The sequence below is a fragment of the Rhopilema esculentum genome, chromosome 13 (assembly GCF_057945365.1).
Source record: "Rhopilema esculentum isolate cy_ngs chromosome 13, ASM5794536v1, whole genome shotgun sequence".
In the NCBI taxonomy this organism is placed as follows: Eukaryota; Metazoa; Cnidaria; class Scyphozoa; order Rhizostomeae; family Rhizostomatidae; genus Rhopilema; species Rhopilema esculentum.
This window is the reverse complement of record NC_142827.1, coordinates 10,390,075-10,403,139: the sequence shown is the minus strand read 5'-3', so window position 1 is coordinate 10,403,139 and position 13,065 is coordinate 10,390,075. Positions and strand designations below refer to the sequence as shown.

General features: G+C 34.9%; 2 protein-coding genes across 2 annotated transcripts; one reads left to right on the top strand and one right to left on the bottom strand.

Annotated features, from left to right (window-relative positions):
* Positions 1 to 1,515: 1,515 nt before the first annotated feature.
* On the top strand, positions 1,516 to 13,044 carry LOC135692017 (transmembrane protein 26). The gene is made up of 3 exons (XM_065210034.2): positions 1,516 to 3,188; positions 9,097 to 9,244; positions 9,609 to 13,044. Exons 1-3 carry the CDS (start codon positions 2,992 to 2,994, stop codon positions 10,551 to 10,553), a joined length of 1,290 nt encoding a protein of 429 aa, XP_065066106.2. The 5' UTR covers positions 1,516 to 2,991; the 3' UTR covers positions 10,554 to 13,044.
* On the bottom strand, positions 3,456 to 8,143 carry LOC148958645 (uncharacterized). Its single transcript, XM_089112036.1, has one exon. The coding sequence runs from the start codon at positions 4,907 to 4,909 to the stop codon at positions 4,079 to 4,081; it is 831 nt and encodes a 276-aa protein (XP_088968162.1). The 5' UTR covers positions 4,910 to 8,143; the 3' UTR covers positions 3,456 to 4,078.
* Positions 13,045 to 13,065: the final 21 nt, after the last annotated feature.

Here is a 13,065-nt window from a genome sequence, read left to right as displayed (position 1 = left end):
CCCTTAACAAGTCGATATTATATTATCCTTTTTTGGACTCTTCAGTTCAGTTTATGTTTTGATTTGAATTCCAGATCATTCATACATATCAAATTCCAGCTAAACATATAAAAAAACCAAAGTACAATAATATCTTAACGAACGTGAATATAACACAATGAAAGAGAAATTAATTTGATATATAAATACAAATACAGAGACAAAATTAAATGTGCGAAAGTTATTTAAAGGAGGTGCTCTCTAAATAGATCAACCAATCAAAATTGGTTGTTTTTTGGTACGAAAATATTCTGATACTGACAAATAAAGATATATTTTCAGGACCAGATTAACAGATCTTGTAAAATATTATGTTTGCATTCTAGTTCCTTCATTAAGGGAAAACAATGTATATTTTGGCGGTCCAGCTTTCTCGGGTGTGTTGGTGTCGACTTCTAGATGTCAACGTTAAGACATTGTTCTTCAGTGCGCTACTGCACTGATTTATTGTTGCGTTTTTATTGAGGATTTATTGCGTTACGGAACGGTATAGATTTTGTTTAAACATAGACCTGTCTCTAAACCACAGTCATTTTTATAGGAAGCATGCGTAAAGATTGCGTTTTTCCAGTTTCTTAATGCTTATTGCATTTCTTGAAAATATCTAGATGTCCATTCCATTCATTTAACATTTATGGATTGAGATTGGGAAAGTTTCATATGAATTGAGGAAGTTTTATTTCATACCAGAATTTTTTAGGGAAGATGAGAGGATTTTGAATTTGGAAAATAGGAATTTTCGAGGCTTTTGAAGAAGTTTTATGCCTACCAGCCAATTAAAAGAGATCTAGAATCTTCGGAGTTCTGCTTTTTCAATTGTGTTTTTTATTTCGTTTTTCTTGTTATGTTTGTTGTGTTGTGTTTGTGATGTTATGCTATGCTATGCTATGCTATGCTTTGCTGTGCTATGCTATGCTATACTATGCTATGCTATGCTATGCTATGCTATGCTATGCTATGCTATGCTATGCTATGCTATACTATGCTATGCTATGCTTTGCTGTGCTATGCTATGCTATGCTATGTTATGCTATGTTATGCTATGCTATGCTATGCTATGCTATGCTATGCTATGCTATGCTATGCTATGCTATGCTATGCTATGCTATGCTTTGCTATGCTATGCTATGCTATACTATACTATGCTATGCTATGCTATGCTATACTATGCTGTGCTTTGCTATGCTATGCTATGCTATGCTATGCTATACTATGCTGTGCTGTGCTTTGCTATGCTATGCTATACTATACTATGCTATGCTATGCTATGCTATACTATGCTGTGCTTTGCTATGCTATGCTATGCTATACTATGCTGTGCTTTGCTATGCTAGGCTATGCTATGCTATGCTGTGCTATGCTATGCTTTGCTATGCTATGCTGTGCTGTGCTTTGCTGTGCTGTGCTATGCTATACTATGCTATGCTATACTATGTTATGCTATGCTATGCTATGCTATGCTATGCTATGCTATGCTAAGCTATACTATGCTATGTTATGCTATGCTTTACTATGCTATGCTATGCTTTGCTGTGCTTTGCTATCCTACACATTTCTTTTCATAAGAATAGATTTTTTAGGAAAATTGAGGTTTGAAATTTCAAAAGCACAAGCTTTTATAGATTTTATAGACAAGTTCAACTTTCTCGAGATTTTTTAGTATACAAGACAAGCGTGGCTCTCAAGCGAAAAGTTGAAAGATCATTCAATAAGCTTGTATTGCACATGTTTCCTTCCCTGAATTGTTAAAAACAGTAACAAAGATTGGAGCTTTCTTTCTCGTTTCTTATCCGATTTACACATTGTGTCGCTTAAGAATGCTTCCAGGCTCAAAGCTCAGAATCACAAATTTAAAAAATGTTGAGGTCCAGCATGAATTCAGCTTTTCTTAGCGTTACTTTTCAATCTAAAAAGTAGCTCTTACGCGCTTTGGTGTTAAAAAAAAACATTTAAGAAATCAATCTTTGTTTACTATAATCAACCAAATGTAAGAAACTAGGTACTAGCTAGTCCCTTGCTTAATGTATGTATGTATGTATAATTTTGCCATCAAATAAATTACAATTTAAAATTAAGAAAAAATAAAGATCTAATTACAGATATATAAAATTTACAGATAAAAGTTAAAAACATAGACTAAAAACACCCCAGGTTAAAAATGGCAGGGATAGCATTAAAAGGGTCAATACGATCTTGTTTCCATAATGGTCCCTCCAGAGGTGTTATAAGAAAATGTGTACATTAAAAATTGATTTGTATTCAAAACTAGGAGAAAAGTAATTCTGGAAAAATGTTAACTAGAACCTTACTTTCTTAATACTTTCTTATGAAAATGCGTGTACCACGCGTTTTTAACTTCACTGAATTGGTGATCAACTCAAGCACCTTTCTTTTAAAGTCAGAAGTTTTTCTTGCAAAAACTTGCAAAGAATCGAAACTGTTTGTTTCCTCTGACGTCAGCGACGGTGCGTTTTGTTTTTCGTTGTCGTTTACCCGTGCGGGGACGAAGTTCCGCTAAGTGTTATGGCGTTTCCATGGTGAGCCAGAATGTTAGTTGTCGCGACACCTAACTTGGAGGGGGGTCGTTTGGAGATTTAACCCAAAAAGTTTTATGTTGCAAAGCAAACTAGGAACAAATCAAAGTTTGTACATTACTCATTCAAACTTGAATGGGATAAAAAGACTGATTTTTGTAATTGCAAGCTCAAAGATAAAGGGACAATGGAGCTTTTTGATGAATATTTGTTCAAGCTGCGGGTTTACTCACCCCCGGTTTTTTTGTTTGCTAGTGCAAAGATCACCATTTAGCTATTTGATCGCTGTTCGTGAAGTAATTTACCGTTTGCTACACAATGTTTGAACTCAAGAGAGCTTAAACAGGAGAGATAAATACGCTATTACTTGGAAAGTTTGCTGTTTTTAATTCCTTTGTTTTGTCATTTGAATTTGAAGATGACAAAATTAGTTACTCTTTTTATAAAAGCCTTTCTCCCGAGATTTCTCTTTATCGGACATGGATTTGTGTGTATTTGGTTTGCCTACATGGTTGCCAATAATTCGGCATGGTGGGCTTTTAGTGTCTGCCTTGTGCTGATTGTCGTTGAAGGAGTCTACAACGTCCTCGTGAGGAAAGGAAAGGAGTTTGACTGGTGAGTCAGATTTATTTTCAAATATGCAATTAAGGTCGAATGACGTTTATTTCCGTTGCATCAATTGACAATTTGGCGACTCATTGAAAATAGGATTAATCGAAATATGAATTGTCGCACTCCTAAATATTGTTTATTATGATGAGATTCACTTAACTTTAAACAATTGTTTCAAGGAATTGCGCTGATATTCCACGGCTGACTATGCCAGAGAACAGAAATATATTTTTTACCTTCGGTTTTTTTAAAGTATTATGTAAATTACGGGTAATTCCATATCATTTCAAACAGCCTTGACACCAATGTCTCAGATTTTTCTATATTTTTCTTCAAACTGTTCACCATGTCTTAAAACCACTACAGAAAAAATTTCAGCCTGCTATAACATCTTGTTTCTGAGATATTGCTTTTTATATTATGATCGTTTACGCCCTTAAGAATGGTGGCTACGCCCGATTTTTGATGCGGTCCATTTTCAAAAATTTGTCTCTAATTTCTTAACCAAATGACATTTTTGGGTGAAAATTTCCAGTTTGGGGTAGTTTCATGCGCAGATTTCAAGTATAACATTAAAAACACAATCCTAGCCATCATTCATATTTCATTGATTAAAATAAACTTAAATACATCATATGCGGAAATTGAAAAATTGCATGTCTTTGTTTGTATATAATGTTGGGTGCGGTCAATTAACCATTTTGAAAATTTACAGAACTGTTGTCCATAGGTATAGATATATACTGAAGAAGTTATGAGATGGTAAGTTGCCCTGTTTAAGAAAAAGAAGCTTTTAAAGTCATGATATATTTCTAGGTATACAGAACAACTTGTAGTCACAACTTGAATACCCTTCTTCTCTACATTGTATTGTTATAGCAATATAAGTGGATCTAGATGTTATTTTGCTTCAAAATGTTTTCGTGATAATCAAGCTTATCAGCTGCAAGTAGTTTGTACTGCCTTCCAGTTGCTGTTGTTGGGGCATTAATTGTGGAAAGTATGTCTTCCTCTGGTACCCAACATACATCATCCCTCATTGGCCAGGAATACGACCTTGCTGGGCATTTCGGATGCATAAACTTTATTTTGATGTCTTTTTGAGCTGAATCAATTTCCTCTACCAGCCTGATCCAGTATTTCTTGTCATACAGACAGATTGTAAAAGAATTTAGTGAGAAGCTAGTGCAAATTTGCTCTACTTTCAATGCAAAATCAAATTTTAAGGCATATTTTTCATCAATTGACGTTCTTTTTGCACCAATGCACGAACTGGACAAGGGAACGAAATGATGGTAGCTCCTAGTACCAGGTACTGTCTTTGCATTCAAAAATCTTGTCTTGAGGTTTGCCCTTGTTACTTCCATTGTTTCCTTTGGTATGAATTTGAAGTTGATTCCTTTGATTTCCTCTTTGCAGAACTTAAACATTTCAACTGCACTTAGAATTTGGTTATCAAATGGTAGTTGCAAACTTGCTTGTGATGTTATTCTTTTAACTGTGCCTCCAACACCATCACATGTTGACTTGCCATGACTTGTAGCAAAAAATGACCATGTGCAATTAGTACCAAAATCAGCACAATGGAAGCATAAGTTGAGAAAATTCTTACAGTTTTTGAATTGGCCAGCATATCCATCAGAGAAGTAGTTGACAGATTTCACTTGAGGATTGATGCTTTCAATTATGTGCTTTGAAGTTTCTTTTAAAATTTGGTACACCATATCTACATTGTGATTTAGATTATCTGATATGAAGCATATGGAGTGATCCTCCAACTGACCATTCTTCTTTGTGTACACAACAGCTGGATGTAAGGTACATTGTGATTTGTTCCAGTGATATCCCTGTATTTCATCCTGTACAAGAAACTTATAATTTTCAGCAAAATCAACAAAGACAATGACTTTGCTTTCTTTCAAGTCTTCCTTACACTGCTTCCCTTGGGTGCGAGCTATGAACCAATGAACAGTGATCTTGTCTAACTTCTCAGCCACAAGCTCTATGAAGTCTGAAAGCGGTGCTGTTTGTTTAATCAGCTCTGCCCTGTCTGTGTTAGTCCATTGATTGAATGTTATACTGTAATCCTCTTCCTCGGCGAAGATATTATCTACTTCATTTGCATCTGCACTCGTTTCATCTTGGTCACTGGGTCTCACATTCAGTTGTTCTCTAAGTAGTTCTTCAGGGGTTCAATTTCAGGGCAGTTAGGGCAAAGATGGATCATACATTCTTTCTTATCTCTGCTACAAACAATCAATTCTAACAGGTGATGGTAATCCTTGTCTAGCTTTATTGCATTGAGCCCAACGTAATATTCTAATGGGAAGTGCAGACACAAACAGAATATGTACCAGAAGCCCCAACAGTTACACACCATTTTGGCCTGAGCATGCAAAATTTAGAAAAGCCAATTTTGATATCATTGAATTGCTTTTTGAATGATGAATAGAGCTCCTTTAGATTCGAAAGGATTAACATATTCTGCAAATGTTGATTCCTTCCAATGCTAACATAATCCTTTTTCCCTGGAAGTAGCCTGCTATTCTCATCATCACAATAGAAATCTGTAACAAGGAGCACAACATCATCTGATAATGCTTGTCCTTTCTTATGCTCTGGGCTTGCAAAGATACCATGCTCGTTACGCAGTTTGAATGCTTGTCGGACCATGTAGTTTGAGACTCCAAAGAAGTTAGCAGTTTTTCTTACAGTCCATGAGAAAGGTGTCATCGTTAAAATCTGTATCTTGACTTTCCGAGATGATACTTTAATTTTCTCCTTCATCAGATCTACCATGATATCTGAATCATTGGTATTCCGTTCGTTTTCCTTGGAAATTATAGACCAATAGCATGTAACTTCAATGGACTTACCTCTGCTTCATTAAGAGTAGAGCTCAGAAATTCTCTACTGTCTTCAACACTTATTTCCAATTCCATTTGCTCATTGATATCATCGTGGTCTACTTTACTGGAAGAATATGAGCCTGTAGGGAGCTACTCTTTGTGCTTGTCAGTTTCGATCCTGCATGCAGGACATAATTTGTCTCCGGGAGTAACATTGATTCCTAAAATTTTCATTTCTTTTGCAGTTTCTAAGCTAATCTCTCTCAAGAAGCCTCTGGCAGTGTGTTTTTCTTTTTTGAACGGATTGCAACATTTTGTTTTTGTACTTGCATACCTCTTAAGAACTGTGTGCTCGTGATGATAACATATTGTGCTGCCTATACTGTCTTCTAAGCCTGTTCTCCATATTACAAGATATTTCTCGTCACTGCTTCATCCTGCAAGCAATTTTAAACCAGACGTCTTTTAAAAACTTAGTTTGTGACATACCTCCCCAACAGATTACCAAGAGAACAGCTCTCCAAAATTTTAACCGACATACTTATTTTCTTAAATTGTGTTCTCACCTGCAACCTAAACCAAAACTGACTCCTAACTGATAAATCTGCCCATGAGTACACATGTCTCAAAATAAATATTACCTCATCATGCCTTACATCACATCACATCACATGGGTTGATTTGGAAGCACCTCCACAATATAAGTCATCACATAACATCATACACTACAAATCATGCCTGTCTGCATACCGTAAAAACCAGACTCTAGATCCTTCGTTACAGGACCCTTGAGGACCAACAACAAAAGGATCTAGATTGATAAATGACTTATAACAGATTAAATCGGGATTGTAGGATGCTCACAACCAACTGTGATCAACTACTATTATATGGAAATTGAAAACCTTCTGGTGTTGAGGGTCCTTTTTGTTGTTAGTGTCTAGGTCATGGGTATTGGAGTCTGGCTTTTATGGTACCCCAGCAATGTCTGCCAAGCTGTTGACCAATATTTACCCTTCAATAATCATCAAAATACATTTTGTTTTGTGGTTAGTTAGAGAATGGCCTCATAACAACTGTATTTTGATATTTGCATGAATGTGTAAATTTTTATTATCTAAGAAAAGAAACCAAAAACAAGAAGCAAATTATTTTAACAGTTACAGGAAGCAAATGATTTTAACAGTTACAGGGAAACTACTAGTGGGCAGTTATGAGAAGGTATAGGAAATATAACGAAAAATAAAAGGTCTTCTGAAGGAAATTAGGGGAAATTTTTCAATAAAGGATCTCTTTGAGGACATAAATCTAGCAAAGATATACAATATTCAGATTTACTACATGCATTTATAGCATTTGACAATATATATTTATATATATAAAATCAATCAAATGTTTTCTACAGGTATAGGCTTTTCTCTCTCTCAAAAAGAGAAATTGATGACATATAATTTCAGTGTACTTATCTATGTTGATTTAAATCCGTTTATATTGCTATAGAAATACAATGTAGATGAAGAAGGGTATTCAAGTTGTGACTACAAGTTGTTCTGTATACCTAGAAATATATCATAACTTTAAAAGCTTCTTTTTCTTAAACAGGACAACTTACCATCTCATAACTTCTTCAGTATATATCTATACCTATGGACAACAGTTCTGTAAATTTTCAAAATGGTTAATTGACCGCACCCAACATTATATACAAACAAAGACATGCATTTTTCAATTTCCGCATATGATGTATTTAAGTTTATTTTAATCAATGAAATATGAATGATAGCTAGGATTGTGTTTTTAATGTTATACTTGAAATCTGCGCATGAAACTACCCCAAACTGGAAATTTTCACTCAAAAATGTCATTTGGTTAAGAAATTAGAGACAAATTTTTGAAAATGGACCGCATCAAAAATGGGCGTTGCCACCATTCTTAAGGGCGTAAACGATCGTAATACAAAAAGCAATATCTCAGAAACAAGATGTTATAGCAGGCTGAATTTTTTTCTGTAGTGGTTTTAAGACATGGTGAACAGTTTGAAGAAAACTATAGAAAAATCTGAGACATTGGTGTCCAATCCAATTTTTTTGTGTCAAGTTGATATGGAATTACCCTTACCTATGTTTTCATATTGAATTTCTAGTTAAAATTCAAATGCTTGTTGAAAACTCCGTGATCTTATCACTTTGTTTAAGTTTCAAATGGACATCCAAAGTTGTCATGAATAAATTATAAGATGATTATCAGAAGCAGGTCAAAACCCAAATGCTATTTAGATTGAAAAGACTCAATCTGTTGCAAGGACAAAAAAGTTTTGTTTCAAACTTGTGTATATTTAATGAAAAGGATTATACTATAGTCCTACCGTCTGTGCTGTTTGCTGTAATCCTTTAAAAGGGTCAGAATATGTCCTCTTAAACTTAACTTCTGCTTTGAAAGGAACAAAAAGCATTCTCTTTTGCTCTGTAAGACCTCTTCAAATGTATGAAAGATGGGTTAGAATGTGAGAACCAATAGATCTTGCTTTCCTATTTTCCTTGTATTGCATTTATGTTATGACTAAGACTATAGCAGAAAAAGATGTTGAAGAATGGTTAGCTTGTCTCTGATCTCATCAGTGGTTTAGCAGTATTTTCTGAAACAACCCAATAATAAGCCGAGTACCCTTAGCAAAAAAGATTCCATAAATATACTAGATTGCGTGCGGTACAATATAATGCTATAACAATCAATGTAAGTAAATTGTACCAAGAAATTTTTTTAAAAATAAATAACTACCTTTCGAGCATAATCGGTTATCAAGTGATAACGAGCTATGCTCGAAACGTTGTTGTGTATCATTTCTCAGGCTATTCTTACATTAGTTTTCCTTGACCCCCTACCCTGTGTGTAATTATATTTATTTGTGATACCCATGCAGCCCCTCTCTGTGTAGTCAAGACTGCCACCAGTTATGAAGAAAAGGAAAGCTAACCAACTTGCCAAATTTATTTTGGTGATCACTGTTCATTTTTCTCCCTGTTTAACTCCTTCCATTTATGTTTTAAGTTGTTCTTTTCTAGGGTTTGTCCCAGTGCATTCTTCTACACAATTGTGCTTTTGTCTACTTTGATCAGCCTGCGGCGAGACATGGTGTCTTGCATTACACAGGGAATTTCAGAGGACAGTTGTTTTGTTGTGAATGCCGAATCTGCAAATGGGCTTACAAAGGTAAATGCATCATTTACTTCCTTTATATTTACATTCATTCAACCATTTGCACTACTATAGTAGATAATTTACATTGATCATCATCAACATAACATAATCAACATAATCAATCATCATCATAATCAATCACTGTATTCATCATTATGATAACAAACAAGCAACAATTATCAGTAATTATCAATTAATGTTCCATTCTTTGGATGCATATTATATCCCTCTAAATCAAATGATAAATGTCACTGCCAAAAAAGGTAAAGAAGCATATGAAAATAAAAGAAACCGCACATAGCAATAGCACAATAAAGCTTAGGCTCTTTCTTTGATGATGTTTCTTTAAACAAATCTTTTATCTCCTTTGTTTTAGTATATTCTTGGAAGAAGCATGAGTTGGAGGGCAATGATAATTGAGCAGACAGGGGTCTTGATGCTCATTATTGGCAGGTGGACTTTGCCAAAGGGATCAATTTCTCGCAATCAGTTTTCACAGATAATTCTTATCTACATTGCTACAGCTGCTGACATTGTTGAATTCTCAGAGATCTATGGGGAAGAGAAAGTATCCACTGTACCTGAAACCTCTAGCATATTTAGGGATGTCATGGGAATATGGGGCTGGAGCATTTTGCAGTTTTCTCTTACCATAGCATTGCCTGAAGAAGGACTGAAACAGGATGATGAGGAAGAAGATCTTTCAAATGCTAAATGGAGGCAAACAAATCGGGTTGCACCAATGTCATATTTACACTATAAGTCCATGCTTACCAAGGGTTGGGACACAGAAGCACAGAAGTCTGGTACAACTGATAATAGGGTTCAATGGCGTGGTGGCAAGTTTGAGGTTGACAAGAATGGTCATGGTAGTCCACAACAAGTAATTGATGATTCGTCTGTGGAAGATTCAAGCTGCTGTCTTAAAGGAGATGAGCTGAATAAGTGCATTGCCAAGCATTTAGAACTTATTGCTTGCCTTATACCTGTTCTTATGCAAGATGGACCTTTCTTTGCATATCGAATGGTATTGCTTATAAAATACAAAATTGTTTCTTCAATGATGATACTGCTGACCATTAAAAATGCTTTGGTGATTATAGTACAGATATATCGTATAATGATTTTGTATTGTTATGAGTCTGATGAGAATGAGCCAGATATAAATGACCCATCAGTCAGGGTTCAGACAGCTTTGAAAGGAACACATGGAATTTCAAAGCGATCAATAAGTACCTTTAAAGGAAGTGCTGCACTACAAGCAATTTCTCGAATGCAAGTTTCATCCAATCAACACAAAAAGACACCAGCTGTTGCATAAGACTTTTCTAACTGTAGAAGTGTTGTAATGTATTAGTTTTAGAAAAGATGTGTATATAACAGTCTTCCAGTGTTTTGTCTTTTGGATACCATAGCAACATGAAAATTTTTGTTTATTGTGTTTGTAAATGATTTGTGTGCACTAGAAAAAGTATTTGCATATTAACACAGTGAAGATTTTTGAAGAACTAATTGACTCTTGTTAGATGAGATTTTTGGCACCATAGATGAAGGAACCAAGGGGGACAGAGGCATGTTCCCCCTACTTTTCAGAAACAAGGGTTAAGTAACTTCATGCAGGCTACAGAGGTGTGTCCCTATTTTGACTATATGTGCACCCAGCTTTTGACATGCTTCCTATGCGACAGAAGTGAGTCGAATTCCATCTAAGTAAAAAGTAATAACATAGAAATGCATGTTTGAGCCTCTGCAGCCCCCCTCTTTTCAAGATACTTTGCCTCAGGGAACTTAATAGTACTTCTTCCAGTTTCCCAACAGTAAAGACAGTACACATTTTTTCAATATTGTTGCACAAACTTGATGCATCTTCTCTGAGCTGCTGTCTTGCAGAAAAAATTATAGAAAATATTTCACTTTCATGTACTCTCAGTAGCTGGTTACTTGCAGCGGCTGCAGAGCCTTTTCCATTCATCAAAAAGGGTATTTTACGTATAAACATGTTCAGTTAAAAATTGCTGTGTTGTTAATATGCGTAAGTCAGTGTTTATATTGTAAATATTATAAAACATGACAGATGATTCTATTGTACATTTTTATACATTAAATCAGATTCGAAATGATTCAGTAATGATGTTATATTATGACTGTTAAATTGATGTTTTCTTGAAATCAATAAGAATATAGCAAAATATGCCTTTTGTGTTATTAGTTTTCTAAGGCTGTGTTTAACGATGCTGCTAATTAAATAAAATTTAGCTTGTGATGGGGCATGGAGTAAATAGTGTTTGATGTATAAATGAGGATGCCAGTAAGTGATCAGTATTAGCAATAACAATTTTCTTCACAATTTTAGACGTTCTCAAAAGCTATGTATCAGATGCTGCAAAACTTTGAACAGACTGCCTTGTTTGAGGCTCTGACAAAATTGCCTCTCCTCCCCCCGGAACTAACATGTGTTATCGAGCCTGAAACCCTTTTATACATAAATTTTTCACAATAGATTATTTTGGTGCGTGATGCATAGCACATTTCAACAGAAAATGAAAAACTAAGCTGTCGTGGCATAATATTTTTGTTGACTTTTGTTGGCAGCATTTTCTTTCTGAAAGTGAACTTGAAAGAAAATAGCGATTTGTATGCCTAATATGAGATTTTTTGCATGGTTTCCACTCAACTTTAGGATAAAGTAGAAACTATATGTTATTTACAGCTCACCCTACACAGATTTGTGTTCTAACATCCTGTTGTTATTTATTTCCCAATTCTTAAACAATTTGTTTTGTTTCATCTTATTAGCTTCCTGTACATAAAAGAATTGCCCACGGTAAAAGTTGCCAATTAGCATACAGTGACTTCAAATCAGGGGGTAGCGAGAGGGGGGTGGCGAGAGGGGGGGGGAAGGAGCCTGGGCCACCTCAATATTTTAAAATGTCCCCAAACAAAAGCATTGGCAGATCATAGCGAGTTTGAAAACATGCACACGTTGCCTCGTAACTCTCTCTCCCGTTATTGTATTGGTTTTTACATATTTATGCATGAAGTCAAAGTCCTAACTACCCCCATGCTTCGAATTGTGCTTGATCACCTGCGTAAAACGATATGACCCTCATTACAATAATTCATACGCTCTCTACGTTTGCCCATCCTTTAAGCTGTTTATCCAGTTGACTGGATAACGTGGATAATCATGGGATAAACGTACATTCTTTTTTACATTGGTATTTTTAAGAGGTGGAAATAGAAAATTTTACAAACATTCACAATTTCTTTTAGCCCATTCACCAGGTTTTCAAGTAACACGTAACATAAACACGGATCTTCCTTTCATTTCTGCAATTTTCCAAAAAAAATTACTTTGGGCAAGAAAATATTTTAACTAGACTAGTTTTCGATACGCTAAAGACAGAGGACAAACTTTATAAGTACGAGATCCCTTCAAGCTCAAAAGACTGCCCTTTCTTTCCATGTATATTTTTAATCTCCAGCAATGATTTAAGTTGATTTTGTGTTGGTTCTTCATATTAATATGGTACTGTATTCATATGGTATAATATCTAAATTTGTAAAATATAGCTCGTAATCTCAGTATTTTTCATTTACAAGTATACATCACATTTTATTTAATCTTTAGGGTTCCTGTTTTCATTGTATTAACAATTCAATAAAAAGGACACTGGGCCAGAGATTCTCAATACCCTTAGCAACATTTAATGGAAATATTAACCCTACAATAAACTTTATAATTGTTAGTTATTTTCGTATACTTTTAAAAACTGTTATTAAAAATTGTTGTTGAATGAAAAGAATCTGATTTGATTTTATTTGATTTGTTG

Coding starts and splice junctions, on each gene's coding strand:
- LOC135692017 (XM_065210034.2), top strand. CDS start 2,992: ATGACAAAATTAGTTACTCTTTTTATAAAAGCCTTTCTCCCGAGATTT. Junction 3,189..9,096: donor AAAGGAAAGGAGTTTGACTG/GTGAGTCAGATT, acceptor GTTCTTTTCTAG/GGTTTGTCCCAGTGCATTCT. Junction 9,245..9,608: donor CTGCAAATGGGCTTACAAAG/GTAAATGCATCA, acceptor CCTTTGTTTTAG/TATATTCTTGGAAGAAGCAT.
- LOC148958645 (XM_089112036.1), bottom strand. CDS start 4,909: ATGGTGTACCAAATTTTAAAAGAAACTTCAAAGCACATAATTGAAAGC.